This window comes from Urocitellus parryii, chromosome 5, assembly GCF_045843805.1.
Source record: "Urocitellus parryii isolate mUroPar1 chromosome 5, mUroPar1.hap1, whole genome shotgun sequence".
NCBI classification, from domain to species: Eukaryota; Metazoa; Chordata; class Mammalia; order Rodentia; family Sciuridae; genus Urocitellus; species Urocitellus parryii.
This window is the reverse complement of record NC_135535.1, coordinates 88,659,024-88,686,713: the sequence shown is the minus strand read 5'-3', so window position 1 is coordinate 88,686,713 and position 27,690 is coordinate 88,659,024. Positions and strand designations below refer to the sequence as shown.

At 39.3% G+C, this 27,690-nt stretch overlaps 1 protein-coding gene across 1 annotated transcript in view; it reads right to left on the bottom strand.

Annotated features, from left to right (window-relative positions):
- Positions 1-27,690, bottom strand: part of St8sia1 (ST8 alpha-N-acetyl-neuraminide alpha-2,8-sialyltransferase 1) — a 127,207-nt gene that overhangs the window by 46,259 nt on the left and 53,258 nt on the right. Inside the window, exon 3 of the mRNA XM_026392362.2 lies at positions 3,027-3,136. Within this exon, the coding sequence (XP_026248147.1) occupies positions 3,027-3,136 (110 nt within the window). The remainder of the gene's footprint in view (positions 1-3,026; positions 3,137-27,690) is intronic.

Genomic DNA, 27,690 nt, shown 5'->3' with positions numbered 1-27,690 from the left:
ATCTAAGCACAGAAAATCATGCAAGAGTCATATCCTAGTCCTAAGAAATTTGGGTTGTAATCCAGTATAGCGCAGCTACAGGCAGGGTCTCTGGATTATATGCTCACTTTATCTACCCGTGCACCCAATAGTGTAGGATCTGACCAACTACAAGCTTTCTAATCCACATTTACTCACTAAGTGTTCAAATTTGAATACATGCTATTAGTAATTTTCTAAATGTGCCCCTAAAATGTGCATTAAGCAAACATTTATTACAGTCAAGTAATATTTTATCAACATTTATCACTCCCATACTGTAAATCATAAATAAGGCTTTTAAAATTTCAAATGTGTTGTGAAAATAGCATGATTCTTGAAATTTAAAAAAAAAAAGCACATTGTGCAGAGCTTCAGTTAGATGCTACCTTTTCTGGATCCTATTCAAGCCTCACCTCCCTCATCATTCTGTGAACATGATGCTTAACGCTGTGCCAGATGCACTAATCACAGGTACTCATTAATCCTGAACTTGAATATATCGACAGAGCATTGCATACAAGGCTAACCTAATGTGGTTTATTTGGGATAAATAGGGCACCACTAGATTATCCCCTGGTCTTCTACATCTTAAGTTGAAAATACTAATCTTCCTAAGGGTAGTCACACACGCACATAGGCACGCACGTGTACACATACACACCCACACACACAAGGAGAGTAAGGAATAATAAATACATTTCTTGTTCTGCCTCTTTCTCCACTGTATAAAGACCACTTGAAGTCACTTAACTTCTCTTGAACCTGTGAGTTTAATACTATCTATTCCTCGTTTCTTACAGTGTTTGGAAAGAGCAAATAAGCTTATACGTGAGAGCAATTTGAAAAGTTAAACTGAACTCTATAAACTCTGTTGCAATGATATTGTGTTCATGTAACCATAGATAAAATCAGAGTTGCTGCACAACAGGAAGCCTGGAGGAACTGCCACTCAGACCCCCACCCCCTGCCTCCAGACTGCAAAGCTGAGCCCCAGCAAAGGTAAATGATAGGTGGTAGGCCACGGACCTCGTCAAAGGAAGGGCCTGTCCTCCAACCCTTTGTGTTCTTTGCTGATTCTGTGGCCTCACCTAATGCCACAGTATTGGAATGAGTACCTGCAAATACTCTGGCCTCTGTCCTTGTCCTCTCTCCATGCTCTCTAGGTGATTTTTTCCACTCCTTTGGTTTAAATACCTCTCAGCCCCATCTATAACACAGTCCTTGCTTCTCGGGGCACTGCAGAAGCACTTGTTCTGCCCACATTGGAATGAAGAGGATTCAGCCTAGAGCCACTCTTCCTCAGAGTCTCCCACTGCCCCCACTATGTGTCTGAATTCCTCTTATTACAGCAAGTACGCCTTCAGGATACAAGTCCATGAGAGAATTGATGAACATATTTCCAGATCTAGCTTGAGTTCCAATATGCAGTATGTGCTCAATGAACAGATTTTGCACTCAGTTAATGGAACTACTTCTTTATTTTTTTTTTCACTTTCCTATTGTTTATATTGCAAAAAGAAAAATCACAATGAAGAGGAAAACATAATCCTACACTGGAAAAAATATGCTAGGGCACCCCATGAAGGAAAGGTAGGTGTAGAAAGACCTCCCCACTCCAGCACAGGCTTCACCAAGTGAGAGGACACGTCTTCCAAGGAGCCCAAGGCTAATTCTCTCAGGGGAAATTTGGCCGCCCCTGAGTAAATCAACCTCTTAAAATTTAATTGTCTTTACTTTGCCCTACCTCACTTAGCTTGAGCTTAGAAGCAGGTTAGGGTTCTCTTAGCTGTCTTTTGCTGCTCCTAGACAGTTACTTATTTGTCCTTGAAAACAAATACAAACAAAAAATCTGCATCCTCCCTCTCTCAGCTTCCTGGCCTCTGTGTTGCTGGTGGTCCTCAGCCTTCCTGGCCTTTGGATACCTGGTGCCTAGTCAATCTCATTTCAGTAAGACTTTAGGGTCCACCTGAAAGACTCCCTTGTGCGGTCTTAGGGTTCTTTCTCTTTCTTAGTAACAAACTGTCTTTTCCTACAATGTATCAAGTCAACCCCAGATAACCTCAACTCTGAAATCTTATACCACAGGGACCCTTCTTTGACTTCACCTCCCACTCGCTCCTGGCTCTCAATGGCCCTGGCATTTGGCCTGTTTCCCTTCTCTTCCACATCTCAGAGCCAACTCCCTATCCTGCCCGGGCTTCAGGGTGTGCTGCTTCACAGGCTCTCCAGCCAGAGCCCTCCATGTTGCCACGCCCGGTCCTTCCTCCCTCTCACCAGATCATCTCAAACCTGCACCACGACATTCACTTTCCCTCTTGTTTTCGCTTCTACCCCAGCTGCCAAGCACGTCTGCTCAAACTCGCACCATGGTGCAGGTTGTGGGTGCACAACAGCCTGAAGGTCTGGTTGGATGTGTCTTAGCAATTCCTTACCACGTCCCTGCCTCCTGTTTTTCCACTGGAACTGATATGAATGTCGCCACTCTGCTCAGTCCCTTTAACAAGCCTTGTCCTTGTTTGAAAGCTCTTCCCCTCCTCCCTTCTGATTTTCCTAATCACTCACAGATCCAATCCTTCTTCAAATCCCACTTGCTCCTTTCAAATGCTTTTTGTGAAAAACTAAGAAGAAAGGGTGTAGAAGAAAGTGAATAAATTAAAATGTCTATTCATTCAGAGCTAGCTTTAGTGGAAGAGCAATTTTAAAAGTTTTAATTAGCCAAGTGCATAATCTAAAAGAAGACCTGAGTGTCTCTACGTATGAGCGGCAGAATGGGTACCTCTGCCACCTGTGAGCCTTCTTGCTTTGGATTTCCTCAGGGCAGGTTTCCTCCATCCCCTCAGCTCTTCTAAACTCACTTGTATATGAGCTTGAGGGGACACTAAAGAGTGTGCTACAGCTGATTAATCACAAGTGACTAGTTTTGAAAGGCCCCAGGGCTTACGGGAGGGATGGGGAGGGGGGGAAGGAGAGAAGGCAGAGGCCGCGCTGTGGGTGCTCTCTCTTACCGCATGACAAAATTTGCTTCATCTATTTGACGGCCACAGCCACTCTTCTTCAGAATCCCACCATTTCCCACCACCGCGCATTTCTTCAATGGCAGCTGGAATGGGGTTGCCTAGCAACAGAAAACAAGGCGGGTTTTCACTGCAAAGAACACACAACTGCTCATAAAATCATTGTTTACAGCAGACCCTTGGGAGGAATTTGCATGAAGACTGAGTGGGGCAAAAAGAGCATGTGGAAAGAAAGATGCCAAGAAGTTTGTAAGGAGCAAACTAGCTGGTTCCTTTGAAATTAAGAAAGCAAAACAGAAAAACCTCCCCAAAGTGTACTTAAATATAACAACAATTTTTTTTTTCTTTCACATCTTGGCCAAACACATAGTAGAGGGTGTTTGCTACGGAAAATAACAAAAATTTAAACTAAACACAGGATTATTCTGAAAGGCATTAAGCTGTGAATAAACTCAAATGAATTCTATTCCATTTGACTGCAATTTCATTCATTTATACTATCAGCCATTCTCTCAACAAATGTTTCTGAGCATTTCCTATTTTAACTTTTGGGGACAGATACAATGTACAGAAGTCTCTGTCCTCAGGCTTCTGAACAGAGGACAGGAGGTGAGGAAGAGGTGAGGAGAGTGTGAACTTTAAGTAGCAAACACCCTTGTGAGGCTGGGCTATTGCAAAAGAAAAACACACCAACTGCCAGGGGAGGGGCCCGGAGGAGTAAAATGGCCCTTCTGCTCAGCAGACTTGATTGGGGGAAAGCTTCTCACTTGAGAAGAACCTAAAGAATAAATTGGATTTTTCCAAGTAGAGGAAGCAACATAAACAAAGGCATAAAGTATTTTCTAGGAGCAAATGTTGTGTTTATAAGCAAATGAACACTGCACAGTTCTATCTAGAACTCAGGAGGCACTAAGGAGCAAGTGACTTGCATTGAGCCAGACAGCATGTGACTTTCTTTCTGCAAACATTGAACTGGACTGCAAAGAAAATTTTCAGTGTACCTGAGTGTTCCCTGGGGTGCTATTTATAGTACTAGAGAATATGGAAACCCAGCTACAGCTCTGAAAACAGAATGCATCATTTGGCCTCTTCTAGCTGGGTCAGCAAGAACTGCCGGGTACAAAATTTCCTGCTTGCTGAAACAAGGCACAGCAGGGGGAGTTCTTCGGGGGAAGACCTGACATATATATGTAACTGGTACAGAAAATAACTATATTGATAGTAAGCAGGCCACCGTGGATGAATAATATGGACTGTACCAAAAGAGCAAGTGGGATTAATATATGAAAATACATTAAGATGGTCTTGCATAGGCATGAAGTAATTAAACCATGAAGGAAAAACAAACACACAGGAGTCTCTGTGTCATTGATAGCTGAAGTGGGCACTTACTATGCATAAGATTTTATTCCGCTGATTTCTGTATGTAAGAGGAACAGCAAGAACTATGGAAATATTGTTGATAAAGTTGCTGTTATGGTTTAGATGTGAGGTATCCCCCAAAAGCTCATGTGTGAGACAATGCAAGAAAGTTTAGAGGGGAAATGACTGGGTTATGAGAGCCTTGGCCTAATCAGCGTATTGATCTACTGATAAAGATTAACTATGTAGTAACCATTGGCAGGTAGGGTATGGCTGAAGGAGGCGGGTCCCTCCGGCATCCCTTGGTAGTATATAGTTTGTGGTTGTTAGTACAGCTCTCTCTCTCTCTCTCTCTCTCTCTCTCTCTCTCTCTCTCTCTCTCCTTCCTGGTGCAATGTCTTAAGCCACTTTTCTCCATCACACTCTTCTGCCATGATGTTCAGTCTCACTTTAGGCCCATAGCAATGGGGTCAACCATCGTCAGACTGAGACCTCTGAAACCATGAGCACTGAAATAAACTTCTCCACTAAAATTGCTCTTGTCAGGTCCTTTGGTCACAGCAACAATACTAACTAAAATAAACGCAGTACTTAAAGTACAATGCCTAGCATTTGCCAGCAGAGAGATAGGAACTCCCTGCATTACTATAGCAGAGATCAGTCCAGAGAGGAGGGACAGGCAAGGAACAGCATCCTATCACATCCAAAATGATACATGACATTTTTCTCAGTTACTCTTGAGAGGAGGGTTTGGAATCAACATTAGAAAAACATTTATTTAGATCTATACTTGTTAATTGAAGATTTACATATTTATTCTCAAGTTAGCTTGTTTGTCCCACAAAATAAGTATCTACTGTGTATCAACCACTGGTGAGTGACAGGGACACAAGTGGAAATCTATGTTCCCCAGAAGCTTGTATTCTAGTGGGAAAAACAGATAAGAAATAAAGAAACATAAGTCAAATGAATAATGTGTCAGATGGTGACAAGTGCTTTGCAGAGAAATAAGCACTGGCACCAGAGGCTCAGGAGATTCAAGAGAGGAAATGCAATTTGAATAGGGTGATGAGGGGTAGGTGCCCAGGAGGCCTGCAAGCAAATCCCTGCCAATGAGGAAACGCACCCAAATATCTGCAGGAAGCACTGGCACAAAGACCTTGAAGGAGGGAACATTTCTGGAATGGGACAGGGAGAACAGGAAGCCTGCTGTGTCTGGAGAGGAGTCAGCTAGGGAGCCAAGTAGGAGAGGAGGTTAGAAGGTTAACTGGTAGGCAGCTGGGGGACAGATTCTATAGCACTTCGTAGACTCTTATAAAAGCGTGGGTTTTTAGTCTGAGAATTAAGTCTCTACAACAAGAAGTCAACGTGGGGAGGGCAACATTACAGCATAAGTTGGAGCGATCGCTGTGTGTGCTGCTGTGTGAACAGGCTGTAGGTTGTCGTGGGCAGAAGGAGAGACCAGTTAGGAATTCCTTGTAATTCAAGCTTGAGACATTGGTGACCTGAGTCAGGGTGACAGTATAAGAAGCAATCAAATTCTGGAGATACCCTGGAAGAAGAGCCAACTAGATTTGCTGATGTGGTAGGAACAGTGTTAAGAAAAAAATAAAGGGACCCAGGATGATGCCAAGGGTTTTGGCTTGATCGACGGTAAGGATGGACTTGTCATTTCCTGAGACACAAAAGATCAAGGAGAAGCATTACTGAGGGAGCAATTGGAGCTCAGTCTTAAAAACTCAAGTGTACAAAGACACCTGAGTGTCACTGTCAAGTAAGCAAAGGAGCATGTGGCCAGGGAACTGGCCTTTTCTGGAGACAGAAGGTTGACGGTGATCAGTACAAGTATTTAAAGTCAGGAGACTAGCCAGTGAGTGCAGACAGAAAAGAGAAGAGGTCTAAGAGAGGCTCAGACTTTAAAAAAAAAAAAAAGTATCTCAAAAAGGGTTAGAGAAAAAATGCCTCAAATGCTGTTGGTAGATTAAGTATGATAACAGCTAAAAACTGTCACTGGACTTAGCAACGTAGATGTCACTGGTGACCTTGACAGGGACCTTGGTTCAACAGTAAGGACAAAAGTGTGATGTGAGTTCAGTGAGTTATACATGTGGGGTTTTTTTTTGCATAAATATTTAGATATAGTTTATTTGAAAAATGTGGGTTCATCTCATCCTCAACTAGTATTTAGATAGATTTACATTATTAAAATCCCCTTAAACTGTTGTTAAAGAGAGGTCCTTATATCTGGGTTTTCAGGAAAGAATCTGAGCCCAGATCAAGAAGGGTAGCAACATACACCTGGAGAAAAATACTGTCTCCTAACCTCCAAATGGCAGGATGATGGGATCATGGGGCAGGTTCAAGCTCCTCCACCATCTGCTGCCTATCTCTGAAAGGAGGATAATACTACGCAGGATTTTATGAGATTATGTGAGATAAGCCATGAAGCCGCTCATGAGTCACTAGCACAGTGGCCCACTTATCTTCCTTCTCTCTTCTCATTCCTTCCCTCCTTCTAAAGACTTCATGGACTTGTTCAAGCTAAGAAATGCCTAGATTTCATGGGCTTTGATGCAATGAAGGAAAACAGTGATTTCTCTATCTTAACAATTAGAAATAATTTTATTAGCAGAAAATTTAACTATTACACCTGTTCACTATTAACAACACCTTCACCCCCAAAAGCCCTCCAACAAAAGTCCAGAGGTAACAAAAAAAAAAAAGGCCATTTCTTCTTTCTGATAATATTTGCTTGCTCCTTCTTTATTTCATAAATCTCTAGCCCTTGAACAAATAGTTTCATTTTATTTCATTTAAGCAAATATTCTGAACACTCTTGGACATTGATAATACACCAGTGAACCATAATAGCACACCACAGCTTCCAGAAAGGAAACATTTAATTGGAAAAATGCTATGAATTTTTATCCAGCTAACTGATATAATACTATTATGTTCTATTTTAGACATAGAATACTCAACTTGGCAATGGTCCACACTCTCCAGAATGGTACCCTTTTTGGAGATCATATTACATAGGAAAAAAATTCGGTCATCCATTGCCACATGAATATTGTGATTTTGACAATGTTTTTATTATAACAATGTATGCTGTCCTCTCAAATTTATTTCCTTGTATCTATGTGAGAAAATGTCTACCAGATCAGAGAAGATAGTATACATAACATTCCTGCAAAACTTGAAACTACTACTCTAAATGAAAGGATTGATTAGGATAGATTACATTAAGTAACTACAGTTACTTATTATTACAGTTACTTACCAATTCTTATTCAGCCATTAACTCATCCTATGGATCTCTGTCCAAATTTTAGCACTTGTAAATGTTCTGTTAATGACCAGCTTCTTAATGACCATATTATATTAATCATAGGATTCAGATTCTAATTTAACAGGCCACTCAACCTCTCAGTGCTTCACTGGAAATCAGGTATGATAATAACCATCCCATTTATCTCCCAGTGTGATTATGAGAATTAAAATAGGGTAAAGACATTAAATGTCACAAGGTTGTGAAGTTGTATATAAATGACGCTGTATATAAATATGTATTTTTACTACATTATTATATGCTAATAAAATTACATTCTTTTGAAAGGAAAGTCATCTCATACTGCTAGACCACTATAATATGCAGCCTATGTGTGAAATATTTTCAATTTCAAAGATTTATATAGATTTTGAACCAAATAATATTTTTGATCACTGGCTCTTTTGTAGATTTATCTACTCCTCCTATAAACCTATGAAATAAAAAATGAATATTTTTGTAAGAATCATTTATTAAACACTCTATTATTTAAACACTCTATATTTAAGATCAAATGACCAAAAATTTGCTCAAAAAATAAATAATTTAATCAAAGATTTTCCATCAAGTATCTGGCCTATTTTCAGCAGATACCTAAAGTGGCATTTCTTTCTGTTGCAATAGATACATAAATTAATCTCCATACTAGAAGAACAATCACAGGCCTCATCACTCCTAAAAATGAGCAGGTTAACAAAGCTCAAAGTCTTGCTTCTGAGCTGTCCCTTTTTCTAATTATCTTCCACAGTGCTTCTTCTTAAATAGTCCTGATAACCAAACTCCCGTCTCATTCAACAATTATTTGTTGAGCATCTACTATAAGCCCACCATGGAAGCTGAAATGTGATGGTGAACAACATGGACAAGCACCCCACTCATGGAGCTCACATTCTAAGAGAAAAGAGTCTTACAAATTCGATGGGAAAGTACGGAGTGCTGTACGTGACATTTAAGCTAAGATTTGAAGTTTTGAGGCATGAGAAAAAAAGGCTGAGATTCTTTATTAGACAATCTTAGGAAGGTTAAAAAAAAGCAAACAAAAATTTAAGACTTTCATGTTTTATAGCATGAATGAGGGTGAAAAGACTTGTTACAGGCTAGAAAACATTTTCAGAAACAAGCTGCAAACGCCAACTGTGAAAATATTCCTGGCTGAGGCTATGACTTCTGAGAGTATGTCTTTAAAATCTGAAGAATTTAAACCTTATTTTTTATGCCTGATATAAAACAGGATCAGAGCATCCCAGAATGGTTTTATAATTAAGTGAATGAAGCACTATTTACCAGAGTCACTGGCAAAACCACGGGCTTCACCTCCCTCCACACACAATCCACACAGGCAACAAGAAACCCAGGATCTGGACTCTATCTCACCCCAAACAGCAGAGCCATCACTGGGAACTCAATTGCTAGCACAGAGACCTTGTACCTACTTATCTTCCTCCCACAGACATAACTAGATGACCTGAATGATAATCACACTACCTCTATAAGATCCTGAGTTACCATCTTACGTCAATTGCTTTAGAGTTTGAGCAGATCTTGGAGGGAGGAGGGAAGCAGTAAATGAATGGAGGAAAAGAAAAAATGTCAGCCACTTATTAGAGTATTGGATGATAACTGTTTTCACAGAAACACCAAACATTTTATTAAGAGCACCTGTGATTATGAATTAAGTCATACCAGTCTTTGAGAGAGCTTACCTCTAAGGCATGCCTACAATTTAAATTTCAAAACTCAGCCTCATGCATGGATGTAAAATCAGAATCTAAGAATTAAAAAAAAAAATACACATTCCACAGAAGCACTTCAGAGAGAAGGGGGCAGTCATGTCCCTACATCCAAGTTATAAAAAATAACTAACTTCAAATCTAGGTTTCTTGGGAACATTAGGAATCCACAAAGTTTGGAATCCTGGAAGCAACCCACAAGGATCTTGAAAATAGTGGAGCTCTGTTGGAACTGACCTATACCATGAAGAGATGCAAGGAGGCTCTGAGGCTCCCGGGGTTTATGAGAATTGAGTCGTAGTTTCAATTAAACATTATTAATGGGTGAAGAGCAGCCAAGTCAATGTCTTGAATTATTATCCAAAGTACATGTATGAGGACACGAATTGATGTGAGTATACTATGTATACAAACAGAGATATGAAAAATTGAGCTCTCTATATGTAATAAGAGTTGTAATGCATTCTGCTGTCATATATAAATATAAAAAAGAAAAAAAATCAAAAAATTACCTTAGCAGCAAATGTGTATTTGAAATGCTCTCTTGCTTTTGAAGATGGCAACAAAACCATAAACCAATTCATTCCGCTGTTTCAGTTTCAAAATAAAAGGAAACTGATATTAGAAAAAAAAAAGATGGCAACAAAAGACCTCTTATTTTCAATGTAACACAGGATACACTGGATTATTGTGACACTCTTTTAGCCAGCAGAGTCCATGCTTATGTTCACACTTGACAATGCAAAGGAAAATGGCTGGGTTTTGGTGAGGTGGTTTTTGTTGTTCTTTGGTTGGGGGGAGGGGGGTAGGTTGTTTGTCACCCTACTACTCCCCTACAGACACTTTGCTCTTTGACAGGAAGGAGAAGCAAGTTGTCCTTATATAACTGCGTCTCTTAGCTAGAAAAATTTCCTACTCATTCAGTCATTAGAACACCATCAAGTGAGACTATTAGGAAGAATCAACGTTAGTATTAGATAAGAGCCTCAAATCACATCAGAAAAGCAGAGGTTTTTCCTTTGAAAGCCTTTAGAAAGACCCAGAAGGCTGTCACGACCATCTACCTAGCTATTAGTCACTGTGTCAAAATATATGCTTGCCCTTCTTGATGAAAAATCCCAAGTTCCTGTCTATAGGAACATCCACACACACTTAATTGCACTCCAACCCATTCTTTCTGTGTACCCTCACCTATGGATCCATCCACGTGGACTCCCACACATAATTATGCTTCACCCACACACATAATTTAATTTCTTGCCCATATGTTAATTATATCCTCAAGTTAGGCATCTAAATACACTCCCCTGCCTCACATCTAATTATAGCCCCCCTCTTATGAACGTAATTACACCATTCAGCCACCCATCTAATTATGCCCTCCCTGACATATTTAATTGCACTGCCCTGCTCAAGGACCTAATTACCTTCTAACCAGCACATCAATTAAGCCCCCAACTCTCCAATAATATTCCTCAGATGCTCATCTCCTTATCTCTGTACCCACTTTATTACTTCAGCTAAGGATTGGCAACTTCCCACAAGTGATCTCCTAAGAAGCATGGCACCCAGCTAACCAGGAAAATAATAATGACAAGATACAGCTGAACCCAAAGCAGTTTCGGTTCTTTCCCATAAATCACATGTATTTGCTTTTTCAGTCATTTAACGAGCCCCTCGGAAGTCCAAATTAAAATTTCAGCTGTTTTCTTACTTTGCATGCATAAGCATTTTTATGATGAAAATATCTAGTAATTAGCTCGTTTATTTCAGAGAAAAAAAATGTTTCTCATTACAGATATTTAGTTATTGAACCCTTACAAAAACATGACCCCAAACTTTCCCTGGGGATATATATTTATAAGCACTAATTTTAGAATATGTGCAGATCCCTACATTCAAGGACATTTAACTGTTCTTCAATTCTATGAAAACAATTTCCCACAAAGTTTCTGCTACGACTTATATTCCCTACTCTACCAATAAAATTGTGATTTTAAAAAGATAAATTAGTAGTATTATGCTTTCTACCCAGGATGTATCTCTGGAAAATGATTTTTCGATGGTGAATATTTATATACTGGGTACTCTTTTTCTATTAAAATTTCTTATTTGATCCATTATAAAAAATTACTTATACATTCCAGAGAGTGTTTTGTGTATTTCATTTACGATTTGTTAATTCTGGATACAGCACCATAGAACATCATCTTATGCAGCTATTCAGAAGATTTATTAAACACTTCATAATCGATTCTCAGTTACCTGAAATTTGTTCCTGATGCCCTCTCTGACTCATGAATGCCTACACTGTAACAGAGGTTGGCCACATTTCAAACTCCTCAAAAATGTTGGGGTTTTTTTCCATGGTAAGCAGGTAAGGAAGTATGATGGGCATGTGTATCATTCCAAAGGTAACAGCCAATCATTCTTTTTTTCTTTTTTTTTTTCTAATTCATTCTCAATACTGCAGCGGAAAACGGAAACAGCAGCAGGAAAGAGCAGAGTCTCTTGCTGTTGCTAGACCCTGTATGTGCACCTCCCTCACTGGAATTACCACAAAAGGATTCTTTTTCCTCTAAATATAGAAAGGGCATCTTCCTGTTGATGAGCAACAGACTGGAGCCTCCCTGCCTGCCTCCAAATCCTGGATTTCATGTTTCCTCTATGACCATCAGCAAGTTACTTAACCTCAGTGTCTCAGGCTTCTTGTCTGTTTTAATGGTACCCACTTCATACAGTTGTTTTGCATAATAAAGAGTTAAGTCTGGCACCAAGTAAGTGATGGATAATTTTTATTTTGACTTTTAATGAACCAGCATTTTCTCAGCAACACAAGCTAGAAATCATGGAGTCATCTGTGCGCAGGTCTCCAGACATCCCAACATCTACCTCTCCAGAGGCTCTTTGTATTCTTCCCTTCTTTCTACCTCCAGTGTACATCCAAAAAGATAAACGACTTGTTACTTTCAGTTATTTATTACTTCTAGTTGACTTCTGATTCTTACCAATCACCAATCTTTCACTCATATCCTAATTCTTCTAATAGAAAGAATCAGTCGTACAAATCACCCTCCTAGTAAAAATTGTACCATGGGTCCCCCTGCCCACAGACAAAATGTTTGGAGTCTTCATTGAGTGAACCGGGACCCATCAACACCCTGAACTTCCTGTTCATTCTTTTTTGCCCCCACTTTGTCTCTGCATACATTCAACATTCCCTTTTTTTCCCCTATACTTTTTTTTTTTTATTTACCTATGTTTCCTTGAACACAGCCTCAATTACTTGCCTCTCTACCTTTTATGAAGCTACTGCAAGGCCACCTCTTCCTATTTGCACTACTCTATTGTCTATCTACCGAATTCTTTTTCACTCTTAAGATCTGCAAAATGCCTGCAGGTACTGTGCCTAATAAGATCTCTTACAAGTTCATGAAATACTCGACAACTGAAGCAGATCAGAAGCACATTAGAATTCATTTATGCTCAATGAGTCATGAGAATTATGTACAAAAACTGTACACAGTAGCTTGGAGATATATGTGGATTTGAATCAAATCACTTCTTCAATACTTCAGAGATTTTCAAATTTATGGTTGCTACTCTTGTTATTTTATTTTGAAATGGAAGCCTCTCTTGATATTTCTCAAACGTCAAGAAAAGCCCCATTAGAAAAACAAAACATAGAAAACAAGACAAAGAATCCAGTATGTGGTAGAGATGGGTGTCCCTCCCTGACGCTTGGTCTTTTCCTTATTTCTGGAAGTAATAAATGCCCCAAGGAATTCAATGGTACAATAGCTCTCTAATCTATCGAGACTCTTCCCACTCCCACCCCTGAAATCAAGAACTAAACATATCAAGCAAATTTTCAATTAAGGGCATTTGGCAAGTATTTATTGAGTGTCAACCAATCACATACCAGTTACTCTATGAAGTGTCGAGCCAAAAATCCTGACTTTCACTTCAGTGTTTTCTCCATTAAAAGGCAAGTGTAAATGAAGACATTTATTTTTTATTTCAACTGTAAATAGTGTGCAATCACTCAGTGATGCAGCGGCTGCCTAAACTGTTAATACAATTTAACTGATTGGGCACCAGAACTAGAAGGACTGGGATTGATTGCCTGCTAATTAACTGTTTGCCTTAAAAAAAAAAAAAGAATACAAGCCCAAAGAGATGGTCTCAAGTATAAATTCATTTTATTCCATTAAATGATGAAGCAAACAAGAACAGTTCTTTGGGGGAAACAATGTTACTGCTGCTGCTTCCATCTTTATTTCCCCAACCGTATGAAAATATCTGTCATCTATTTTTGCTGAAAAACAGGGAAAAGTTGATTTCAGAACATCCCTTTATTCCCAGCATGGCTCCCTTAATTATCCCCGAGGGCTCCTGTAAGTGCCCAGTCAGCTGACATTTGAAGCCTCTGAACTAGGGTAGCCTCACTCTACCTGTCTGATCATCTTCTCCTCTGTTTCATAATGTGGACCACATATATTGGACTAAGAATATAGATTAAAGATGTCCTACATATGCAGGTGTGTAATTCTTATTCCCACTTCTAGCCAATCTCATCTTCTGGAATTGGAATTCACATCCTAGCTACCCCATAGAAATATCTATAGCATTACTATCAGTCACACTGACTGGTGATTCAAGACACTTAGCAACTTGTACCACTTTACTTCTATAGGTTTGTATACCTGCTATGATTTGGATATGGCTTAAGTGTATACCTCATACGTTTGTGTGTTTGAAGTCTGGTCCTTGGTGATGTTGGGAAGTGGGACCTTTAAGAGATGGAGTTTACTGGGAAGTGACTGAATTAATCCGAGACATTGCCTTGGAAGAGACCATATGACCCCAGTATCTTTCTGGCATTCTCACATATGAACTCCTACCCTGATGTGCTTAGGCCAAGAGAGCCCTCAGCAGAGCTGAGCCAACCATGACCTCAAAAATTGTGAGCTAGCCAGGCATGGTAGGACACACCTGTAACCCCAGCTCCTCAGGAGGCTGAGGCAGGAGGATCACAAGTTGAGGAAGGCTTGAGCAACTTCACACAAAATAAAAAATTAAAAAAGGGCTAGTGATATAGTTCAGTAGTAGAGTGCCCCTGGATTTAATTCTCAGTACTGCAAAAATGTGTGAGCTAAATATACCTCTGGTTTATAAAGTTATCCTGCCTAAGGTATTTCATTATAGCAACAGAAAATAGACTAATAGAACACTCATCCTCTACAAATGAGAAATAAGCCTCCTGAGGGTTTGAACCACTGCTTATAACTCTTATTACAGTAGACACATATATGTTTTTATTGATTAATAAAATCAATAAAATTGATTAATTCATTGATTGACTCAACCCATCCCCAATTCACCTAGAGAAGTGCCATAATCTACCTAAGCAAATGGAGCAGAATTGTTCATGCTTTTAGACAACGGGCATAAAAGTTTAAAAACTTGCTGAATGACAGCTGAGTGAACTCATTCAATTTTTTTTTGAGACTCTAGCACACAGGAGTTGAAAAATTAAATGCTACAGAATTCAGGAAAGTAAGAATGCAATAGGGAGTGTTGGAGAATGTGGTAAATGGAGGAAATGTGATCAAACTAAAAGGATCAGGAGTTACTCAGACCTTGTTGACAGGCATGGGACCTCAGGCTGCTGGTTACTCTTACTTATTTTGCCAAGTAATACTAAAAATTCAAATATTAATATTAATTTTCTAGTTTTAAAATGTTGACATATATTTCAAATTATTTTTAACAACAACAACAAAAAAAACAAACAAAATCCATTTGAAGGGCTTATGTAGGCAGTTTGCACAGTCTGCTGTAGACCCAGGTGGGCCCTGGCAGACTTGGATTTATTCAAAGAGTAGGTGGTCAGAGATGAGTATAAATCTTAAATTATTCAGAAAGCATAGGAAAATACATATTTCAGGGACTTTTAGCCAAAGATTGGGAAATACTTTGTTCTCCTTGCCAAGCTCAAATGAATTAATAGTTTCTTCTAAAGTAACTAGTTAAAAATTTTTTCAGGATACAAAGTGACAGGAAAAAAATCAAAAGGTCTCCCTAATATCTGTTTAGAACAACATTAATATTTAGATATTATCCACAGTGATTTCTCAGACCTCTCTCCTTTGCTGAGGCCTCTTGTGTTTGTTTTGTAACCAAACTTCCCCATACTATTGCAATGTGTGTATTTGTTTCACAAGATATTATGGATTATCTTTCCATCGTAACTTTAATATAAACACAGTATGCAACTGTACAGGTGACTCACATTTTAACCAATTCCTTAATGTTAAATGTCTTACCTTGTCCTCAAATTTTTGCTGTAATAAACATCTTTGAGTTGTGATGGGTTCAATAAGGCAGGCATTGAGGGTAGGGAGGGAGGTCTCACTGTATTGTCTCCTTTGATGTGGACAACAAAGTTTGCTTAATTTTATGTAAATAACCCGGCAAAAATGTCTTCAACACCCCCTTTCAAAAGAGCTTACAATCACTAACTCATTCCAGATAGGATTTCTCTTGCTGCTACTTATCCAAAGCATCACCTTGAGCACCCATCCATTTGTTTCCTTGATATAAATCCACAGACATGGAATTAACTGGTCTGGTGATAATCACATACTTGAAGCTTTTAATTCACTCGGCTGAATTACACCAGAAAGACAGTACCAGGTGCCCTACACCAGTGTGCCAGCAAACACCTCTGCCTCAACTTCCTAACCTGGTTTCCTTGAAAAAGCATGGGTCACAACAGTAAAAATCAGCATCTAAGTATCCATTCACTTCCATAAGAAAAACTCAATGGGAACCTGTTTACATGCAATTTCCACTATTTGGGAACATCCCAGCACAGAGATTTCATTATGGTGGAATGGTTTTTGTGATAGAATAGGCAGTGCCCCCTTCATGGTTAAATTCTCAGACTTCGGTTTTAACAGGTCTGAGTTCAAATTCTGGATTGGGATCACAGAGTGGAACCATTTAATTTAAGATCTCTAATGGGGCAGGGGTTGTGGCTCAGCGGTAGAGCACTCACCTAGCACGTGCGAGGCTTTGGGTTCGATCCTCAGCACCACATAAAAATAAGGAGGCTGACTCTTAGTGGGGAAGGGAGGGGGGATCATGGGAGGAATAGATGAATTCTAGATAGGAAAGAGAGGTGGGGGGAAAGGAAGCGGGCAGGGGATTAGCAAGGATGGTGGACTGTGATGGACATCATTATCCACAGTACATGTATGAAGACATGAATTGGGTGTCAAAATACTTTATACACAAACAGAGATATGAAAAGTTGTGGTATATATGTGTAATAAGAATTGAATGCATTCCACTGTCATTTATTTTTTAACAACTCAATTAAAATAAAATAAAATAAAGGTATTATGTCCAACTATAACTAAAAAATAAATATTTTTTTTAAAAAACATTTCTCAGCCTCGATCTCTCAGCCTCAGTTTTTACATGTAAAATGGAGAAAATAATTCCATTTATATGGTTTCATAATATGTAGGGATTATGAGACAATGTGTGCAAAACATTTAGCAAAGAGCTTAGCACATAGTAAATTCTCAACAAACTACAACTGTAGAGTGTATCCACAAAAGCTAATCAAATTACAAAAATATAATTAATCCACTCTTAGATGTTCTCTAATATATTTCATTTTCATTGATATTTTCTAGACATTTTACCTAAAATGTTCCACTTTAAGAAATTGAGTTTATTTACATGAACTTATTTATTATTTCTAATTTAAAACAAAAACACTGAATTTAAATGAAAAATACACTTCACGTAGTTTCTCCTCTAAATAGATATACCAATACATTTCAATTAAGAAACTTTTGTATGAGCTGTAAGCAGTTTACATTAATTGCTTTCTTTGTATATATGCTGTCTACAGAGTCATAATTAGTAAATGCAACTTTAGAAACGTCATTAAAACGTGTCTTTTCTCCTATTGATTTAGTCTCATCCACTTGATATCACTTCCCACTGCCACTTTTTTTGTCATCAGTGGCGTTCAGAGACCCTTTGGCTCACCTATCCCTTCACCAACTCTATGAAGAAAAATAATCTGCACAGACAGGATGATTTTTGAGGCTGGAATGATTTTCTTTCAGGCGTACTAAACGGGATGCCAAGTCCACAAAAAAAACAGGCAATAGCAAATTCAGGATTGGCCAGTGTCCTCCTCGGTGCTTCTCAAGCACATTTTAACTGAAGAAAACACTACAGACAGGTGGAGTATTAACCCATGTCAACTCTATATGTACCCACTTCAACTATCTAAATCATTCCTCAGGCACCTAAGTATGCAAGTCGTGGAAATGCCCCCCATGCCATGGAACAGAATGGTTATCCACACAGACTGCCTCACCAGAGGCTTCCTTCCCGTGACCTTGAGATGGTGACTGAACCTCTCTCAGCTCAGCTTCCTCATCTGTAAAATAGGAAGAAGTAAAAGAAAAACCCTACCTCCATAGAGTTATTAAAAGAATTAAATAAGATGATAATGATAAAAAGTGCCAAGTCTGGCACCTGAAAAATCACTCGGTAGGTATTAGCTATTAATGTCTTTATGGTATGAAAGCTCCCACCACCACAGTGTGCTGGTCACTTACTTGTTTACACTGTTTTCAGATCCCCTTTCCCACCCTCTACACTCTGCCCCTTCTACCCTCCTTACATCTTGTCTCCACCATCCGAAAAAGTAAAGGGAAATTTCTATACATCAAAATTCTCACGGGGGCTCTGGGGTTGTGGTTCAGCGGTAGAGTGCTTGCCTAGCTCGTACAATGCCCTGGGTTGGATCCTCAACACCACATAAAAATAAATAAATAAAACAAAGGTATTGTGTCCAACTATAACTAAAAAATAAAAATATTTTTTAAAAAAGATCCTCACGGGGTAATATAACCCAAAGCTTGAAACTGATGTTTCCTTCAGATACTCTCATTTTAAAGACATGATATAATCTACAACATTTTACTACCACTATCTTTAATAGGATAATTATTTGCCTTTTCTCTCCAAGGTTTCCTAGACTTTACTTCATCCACCTCATGTCTTGGAAATCTTTACCACTAAATGTTTGTTTCCCTAGGCCCAAGTCCTCATCTTTTAAATCCTTCCTTGCTTCTATTTGTTCAAGATGCAAAAGGTCAGCAATAAAATTATAATACGCCCTAAGAAGCTAATGACTATAATTTACTAAATTTTGCCCTGCTCTGGTATGACTTTTGAATACTGCAGAGCCTCTTACAGGGTCACGTTCCTGAAATGTGATTACAATCGGAGAAAGTAGTCTCAGGGGATTAATTTCTGTTCTTTACTAATTTCAGAAAAGTCACAAACTTTTCCATCAAAGGATGATTGTTCTAACTGCTCACACTGCACACTCAGTCTATGCCTAGAATCTGGCTGAAACCGTTTTCCTCTTTAGAGTTCCAAGGGGTTAAAAAAAAAAATCATTGCTGCCCCTGGCAAGAGGTTGTTTGGGAGCTTTATCAACTGGCTTGTTTCCTAAACATATTGGTTCCATAGTGCTACAAAGACACGAAAGTGTTTTATTCTACCAGCTGAGGCAAGATAACTAGAAAACAAGCAGGAAGACAGTATGTTAAGTTAAAAATACAAACCATTCACATTTGTTTCGTGGGAAAATTGGTGCAGGAATATCTGATGGTAAGAAAACTAAGCACCAAGGCCCCAACTCGGGGGCTCACAGCCTGGGAAGCCAGCGCCGGGCAGGGAGGAGACCTGGGAGTCGCTCTTTCTTCTGTTCCTTCACTGCACACTGCCAGTGCTATCTGACTGGAGGGAGGGCAGACACTGGCCAAGCTGACTGTGATTCTAAATCTTCAGAAAGAGCAGCAATCTCTACCTTGCAGAGTTTCATACCATTGATTTCTTTACAACACCTGAGCCCCTGTATTGATATAAAACCACACAAGGGTGACAAACGGCCACTGTTCCAAAAGGGGCTCATTAACCAGGCACAGTGGGGCACACCTGTAATCTCAGTGACTCTGTGGGCTAAGACAGGAAAACTGCAAGTGTGAGGCCAGCCTGGCAACCTAATGAGACGACTGGAAATGTGGTTCAGTGGTTAAGTACCCCTGGGTTCAATCCCTAGTACCAAAAAAAAAAAAAAAAAAAAAAATGGCAAGCAAGCAAGCTTGTCCAGAACAGCCTCATCAAAAGGGGCTCACTGTAACCCATTCCAATCATCTCCAGAGTCCCTCTAAAGGCTTCAGCGTAGGACTTTACCAAGCTGTTTGCTTCCAGTATAAGGATTTCTCCTTCCATTCTCTAATAATGACCTCCAAGTCTCTTTATACCAAAACACAGGCTGTGCGTCTGCCAGGGTACAGGTGGTGATGCATACAGCAAAACCAAGCAGCCCAACTCAGTTATTCCTTCATTCATTCCACTAAAATGTATTAAATCTCTATTACATCCCAGGCACTATGCTAAGAACTGAGGTACTACAGTTCCCAACCTCCCCCACACGCCCCCAATTAAACACTGCCCGGGGCACTTCCCTGGTAAGGAGAGAAAGAAGCTTGAATCAACTACATTTGAATATGAAGTTGCAAATGAGAGGTAACTGGAACTGTGAGGAGGCCCCCCAAGGAAAGGATAAATGTAAATCCACTAGGTAAGAGGATGTCAGACTCTTCCAGGAAAAGGGGTACTGTGTTAAAAATCTCTGTAGAAGGAGAGAGCTCCTTCTACATGAGAGGCTGACGCAAAGCCAGAGAGAAAAAGTGTGACAGGGGACAGAGAACACTGTGTAAATTGATGCTGGAGCCCTGGGAACAGGCCAGGCCTTAAGGAGTCTTGTCTTTATCTTAAAATCAATGGGACGATAATCAAGAATGTTAGGCGAAGTGACAGCATGATCTTACCTGCATTTTACAAAGCTAATATTACTCAGGCTACATGGTGGGAAATGGATCCAAGAGGAGGCCAGATTAGACACAACATGCCCAATTAGAAATTTTTGGAGAATTGTAAGCAAGGGGCCACTGTCATTTTGAATAGGTTAGTAAAGACAATGGTGGAAAATTTTTAAATGGATAGAGAAAGAGATGGAAACTATCTTCACAAACTTGAAATTTTGCTTTACTTCTGCTGAGGTTTGAATGTCTCCTCCAAAACTAATGTTCAGTGTGGTTGCCATTGCAACAGTATCAGGAGGTGGGGCATGGAAGAGGTAATTAGGCTATGAGACTCCTCTCTCATTAATGGATTAATGATGTTATGAATGGAGTGCGTTTGTTATTACAGGAGCAGTTAGTGACCAAAAAGGATGAATTTGGTCCTATTTTCCTTCTCTGTCTCACATGCCATTTGTCACACTCTTAGACTTCCTAACCTTGAAAAACATAAGCTAAACAAACTTTGTTTATAAACTACCCAGTCTGTGGCATTCTGTTATAACAGCAGAAAATGGACTCAAAACAAGCTCCGTCAAATGACAATTTCTTAAGAAGAAAGTGTGTCTAAATGTGAATAAGAGCCAAGCATGGTAGAATATACCTGTAATCTAAGCGGCTTGGAAGACTGAGGCAGGAGGGTCACAAGTTCAAAACCAGCCTCAGCAAATTAGAGAGGCCCTAAGCAACTTTTGAGACCCAGTCTCAAAATTAAAAAAAAAAAAAAAAAAAAAGATGGGGGATGTAGCTCAGTGGTGAAGTGCCCTTGGGTTCAATCCCCCAAATACTTTAAAATAAAAATGAACAAGATCTATAAAATAAAAACAAAATAATAACTGCATATCCAGTACCACTGTGATGGCTTGACTTTAAAATTGTATTATACAATCTTTTCATCTCAAGATTAGGATGAAATTCTGATCACCAAGAGGTTACTTCTGACATACCATCCCAACTTCATGCATTATCATTCCCACACCTTTCCTCCTCCATTGCTGCTGCTTACATGGGGCGCAATGCAAGTCCTTCTAGCACATGCAGCAGCTCCTTTCAAAGGAATCAGACTCATGCCAAGAGGAACAAAGGCTGTGGAAGAAGAGCCATCCATTCTATGCTCTTTCAGCACAATTTCACTTAACACCTTCTAGGCCATGACCAGGTATTGCCTTCAAGATGCACCAAAAAAAATGTGAATAAATAATTCAACAGTACAATAAGAGAGAGATGCACAAATCTGGGAGAAGGAAAAAGAACTTTTTAATCAACATGCGGGGCAGTGAAGATTTGGAAGAGGGCTCTGGGAAGGTTTTTAAAAGATGAAGATACTTTAGCTAGATCTCATAATTCATCAGATAGGCAAGGAAAAGAAGGATTTCTGGGATGGGGGAAGACCATGCGCAAAAGTGAAGAGGAAATGGAAAAATACAACTTGTTCTGGAAAATTCAAGTCCCTTGGGGAGAAGAAGGTGGATAGGAGTTGATAAGGTTATAGTTACATGTTCAGATCTTAAAGACTTCATGTGCTATCATAAGAAGTATGAGCTTAATACTATAGGTGGCAATCAGGAAGGATTAACTGGCCCAAGTCTGAGCCCCTGCAAACAGGAAAAGGCAGTGGCCTTCTGTAACATTCCAAAGAAATCAGCTATGGAGGGCTGGGAATATAGCTCAGTTGGAAGAGGGCTTGCCTCACATGCATAAGACCCTGGGTTCAATCCCCAGCACCACAAAACAAAAGAAAGAAATCAGCTGTGGCCCAGTCCTGGTCAGTAGCAAGACAAATCCCAGTATTCCCATGGCACTAGGGAAGGTGATAGCTCTTGCCCAACTGTGAGCAGGTATTCTGAAACTTTTTCTAGCTAGTTATGTCATTGAACTATATCTGCAAGGCTTGTATCCCAGATGCTAATCATGGCTATAGGGACCTTCCATCAACTCCAAATGTGGAGTTGATAAAATGAACTGAAGCCAAGTCCTGCCATTTCTCAGTACTATTCTATCACAGTCTGTGAATCATACCATGAGGGGTGTCCCAGCTGTTTCAGGGTCTTCCTCCTGGAGTCTAGAATGCATAGTATGTCAAGGTTTTTAAAACAAAAAGGCAACAGAGTATCTGCTAGCTGCTACTTGTCCCTCTCCATGAGGCTTCTCCAATGACACTGGTCCAGCAGATTTGGTGGGTGTGAAGTCTGACAATTTGCTCAATGTTTACAAGGCAGGTGGTGAGGACTTAAGAGAAGTTCCATAAACAGTTTCACACTTCATAAAGACCATGTTGGCAGTAATGGAGCAGATGCTATAGGGAAGCAAGTTCATAATGATGAAACTTTTCCAGAAGCTCTTGAATGAGTCCAGATAACAGGTGATAAACTTTGAACTAACTCAGTGGTAGTGAGGTTTAAAAGGGGGGGGGCGGGGTGGAGCCAAGAGATATTTATAATAAAATTGGGTTTGGAGAGTAAAATTCAAACACAAGATGCAGGTGTGCAACTCAAGTGGCCGAGTAGATGGTCGTGTCATTACCTAAGAGAAAAAGAGAGGGAATGAAGCTGGGGAGGGGTAGGATTTAAACTGGAACAGGTGGTAACGTATGGGACATCCAGGACTGTATATAGTGGGAGCAGGGACTGGGTCTACTTTTCCTCACCATTATGTTCTCAGGAACTACTATAGTGTCTAGCACACAGTAGCATTTGCTCAATTGTGTCTTGATGAATGTATTGTGAACATTGATTTTACATAGAAGCATCAAACTCCTGGGGCACAGAGTTATGCTGTAATGGGGCATATTCATTTAGTTGACACGTCCTACAAATGCAAAAGGCAGTTCGTGATGCCTCAAATCCTTATTTTAAATTTAAATTCAACTCTGATTTTCGTTAGTAGATTCTCAATTTATACCAAGTTTTATAGCTTATATACAAGTATTTTATTTTTTTCCTGAATGCATAAATATCATCTGTCTTTAAATTTTAAAAAGTCTTCCAACAATCCCCATGTCAGACATCTGGACACATCTGCAACCCATAGCTATTCAGTTCTTACTTGCCGTGGGTATTATAGTCAAAGTCAATGAAAAAAATCAGGAAATTTATAAATTATAGCTCCAGAATTAACAGTATTTTGTGAATATGCTATCCTTTGAATAGTAGATTAAACCCAAGATGTATGTGATAAGACTAAAGTTTAGAAACAGAAAAATTTCAGGCAAAATAATCCAATAATACATATTTTATAAGGGATTGTTAGTGCTCTATTAATAGCAGAGCAACACCATAAAGATTGTCAAATTAATATAATTTGAAACTTCCTTTCTATCAGCATCTATTTATTTTTTCCTTTCAAAAGAGTTAAAACTACAAACTTTGAGTCTGGGCACATGAGAAAACTGAAATTTAGCAAGAAAACTAATATGCATAAGAATTTTCAATTTATAAAATGATTTGCCTTGAAAAACACTTTTATTTCCTTCATAGCCAACAGATGTTGACCCATACACCATCCATCCTAAAATTTCTTTACCACACTTATTCATTCACCTACTTTGCTAAAAAGCTGACAATATTTCTTTTTCTTTCTTTCTTTCTACCCCCCCCCCCCCCAATGCAAGGGTACTTTACTACTAAGCTACATTTCCAGCCCTTTTGATTTTTTGTTTTGAAACTGGGTCTCACTAGGTTACCAAGACTGGCCTCAAACTTGAGATCCTCCCACATCAGCCTCTGGAGTTGCTTGGATTATAGGCATGGGTCATCACAACCAGTCCAATATAATTTTTTAATTAACAATTTACTCAAATTCTCTTCCACTTTAGCTTCCTATGTACATTCAGCATCCATGGAGCTACAAATATCAGAGGGTAAGAACCTCATGTTTTTGTCTGAAAATTTCTACTGCTTTCTCAGACCTCATTCTTCAACCTCTATGTACATCCTGAACCCATATCTGACACAACTGCAAGTTCAGATTGAATCTTGGGAAGTATGGGTCAGTCAATCTTGGTCTTTAGGGAAATGATTTGGGAATGCTCACCCAGAGGTGTGGGAATCACCCTCAAGTTATCTTAGCATTCTGGCCCTGGCATTAAAGTATGGTTCTAATAACTTAGTTCATAGCCCCAGGATGTCCTTCCAGATTTCCACCTCCAGCACATACCAAGTTCCTATAACTGTGCTTTAGTCATGATTCAAAATCAGTCCCTAGTTTTGCACCCAGTACTAGGGACCCTCATCTTGTTCACTTGAGTCTCTGCCTTGATACATAGTAAGTTCCCAAACCTTCTACCAACACCTCTGGAAGCTGCCAGTTGCCAAAATTTCCAGCTTAGAGACTGAGAACTTGAAGTCAACTGCTGTAACTAGATCTCTGGGTGTAGCTCCATCCACCCCCAGGTTTGGTCTCTACTTTCCGCATACAATAGGCACACCATGTTACTCCTTATTACCTTCTGGGTATTGCTAGTTTCCTATGATGAGACTCTAAATACCCCTTTCTGGCTATGGGCTGCACTTCCCTTTAGCCCGCTTGCCTACTTCTCTATTCTTACACCCACCTCATTCCCCTCACTCCATTGGAAAACCCAAGCTTAGAATGAATCTCTCCAATCTGTACAGAAATTCAGAGCATCAAAGATAAGGGAGTATAACCAGTCAGGCCAGGAGTGAAGAGGAAACTACTGTGCTATCTCGAATGTTGTCTTCAAATAATTGCCCAAGGTGCAGAAGGAAGATTATGAATCAGAACAGATACAAACACTGAGAAAATATCCTCTGGGCCTATCTGTGCCTATTTATCCTTCAACCAAATCAATTAATCCAGAGAAAATGTAGAATCGCTATAATACCTCTCTGTGAGTTAATCAAATGTATCTCTATGCATTTAAGAAACTCCTAATAGCTAAGAATTACAACTGAGTATTTAATAGCAGAAATAAACAGAGGCTTCCTGGTATCCAAACAAATGCTCAAAGCCAGATTAAAAAAAAAAAAAAAGGATGGAAATTCCTTTCTACACCTGGACCTTTGCCAGTAAGTAAAACTGAGATGAAGAAACTAAGCAAAGAAGATTTAAAAATAAAACAACAAAACAAAAAACACACAAAGATGCACCAGCTTTAGCTGCAGGAAAACACCCTGTCACTGAACCTACAAAGAGGATGTTATATGGACTAGAAACTCCTCCGGAGAAAAGTTATCACTCCTGTCAGACGTACCAGATGAGATCTGACTCGGTGGTAATTGATGTCATGCATCCTTTTCAATTGTTTCCAGGAAGCTGGAAGCCTGAGCCATAATCAGTCTCTGAACTAAATTTTACACACTGTCAAATACTTTATAAAGGTCTCTACCATGGCAAGACACACTATTCCTTAAATTTATTTTTCATTTTGTTCTCAGCCATATGCAACCTACGCATTTTCATTAGAGAAAGAGCTAAACTTTTAATCATTTCTCAATTCAAAAAGCAAAGCATCTTCCATTTTCCTTCAGTTCCTCTGCTGGACAGCTCCACTGCATGACCTCACCTATAATCAGTCATTACCTTTCCTGATGAGGATAAGAGATACTTGGAAGTCCTCTGATGATTCTCTCTCCTCCTCGGTTACAGAGCAGTTTGAAGAACAGTACATACTAATCCACTGTTTGTAAATGTGAGCTTACTCTGCTGAAATTTCATAAATTATTTCACATTATACTTTTAGTTTATCCTAATTATTATCCAAATATAATGACACAACTTTATAATTGGCAGAGTCTGTAGCCTTCTCCATTACCACTTGGCATTTTCCTAAATCCCGGACTCAACAGATTTATTTCTTTTCACTCTCCTGGAGAATTGATTTCACCCCTTCCCTAGTGGTGTTTTTATTTTCCTCCATCAGTTCCTGGCATTACCAAAATGTCAAGGAAATGCTAAAGTCCATAAATTCCTAGGCAGACAATAAGAGTAATAATATTATTATGTGCTTGTTCAGAGCATACATTACAAAGCACTATTATACTCATAATCTCATTTTAATTTTGTTTCTCAAAAGAATAATGAAATATGAAGACCTGATATTATTCATCCTGGTTTACAAATTATAAAATTTAGGAGGTAATGGTTGCATAACTAGGGTCACAAACACCAGAAAAGACAAGCACAGAACTCAGATCTTTAGACTCCATTTTCTGCTTACTTCGCTAATGTTGGTATTCGGCCAAAATCAACAGGGTAGATTATCTGAATTATTCAGTGATAATAGAATCATGTTCTGGATTCCTACAATAAAAAAAATGTGCAAAAGACAATTTTGCTTCCCTCTAAGAAGCTGGATTTTTCCTTTATAAAAATCAAAATAATATAACTGCTCTTATTTCTCCTTTCAATGTGGGCTACTGGGGAGCTCACCGTCAAAGGGAGACCACAGTATTGCAAGGGATTCTATAACCTGAATATCTATAATCTGTATTCCCCTCCAAATAAATGCAAAAGAAAGCAATTCATTTCTTCTAAGGATATTCTTATAAGGAAGTAAAATACCCACAAAATGGTTTCAAGTGACTGAGTGGTAAGAATGAACAACTAAGCCCATAGAACGCACATCATTTAAAGAAATAAGTAAGACAATAATCAAAAGAACCTCTGAAATCAGGTCAGGTTCCACATCCCAGCTCTTCCAGCCACCTGCTCTAGAACCTGAAATCAGGTACCTCATTCCTCTCCATCTTCATTTCATCCATGAGGAAACAATAACAACAACCTCAGAATTGCTCTAAGACAGAGTGAGATATGACATGAAGAAACTGAGGCAGACAGTGTAGGTTGGCAAATGCAATGTATTTTCCTAGAGTTGAAATGCTAAACTTCCTAGCCTCTTCTGCAGCTAGGAGTGCCCATGTGACTATCCCAACCAATGACACACAAAAAGCATTCTGTCAGGATTTGCTCTTCAGCCTCTTCCTTCTTCTTCCTGAGGAATCCTGGATCCATAGTGAAGATTTCCTTGGTCACCAGCTAAGGATGGATGAGTAAAAGACAAGGGTTTGGGAGCTGATGGCACTGTGTAACCAGATCCCACCTTGAATAACCACCTTCTGATTCCTTATATCGCTTGAGATAAGTAAGCACTTGTGTGGTTAAATCCCTGCGGCAGCCTCAGCCTTCTGTTAAAAGCAGCAAAAACAAGCCTAACAACATGGCTTGACACAACCCTGACAAAGATCTCTGCCCACCAACATTAGTCCCTTAGTTTCCTTCCAGTTGAAAAGGCATGTGTTTGG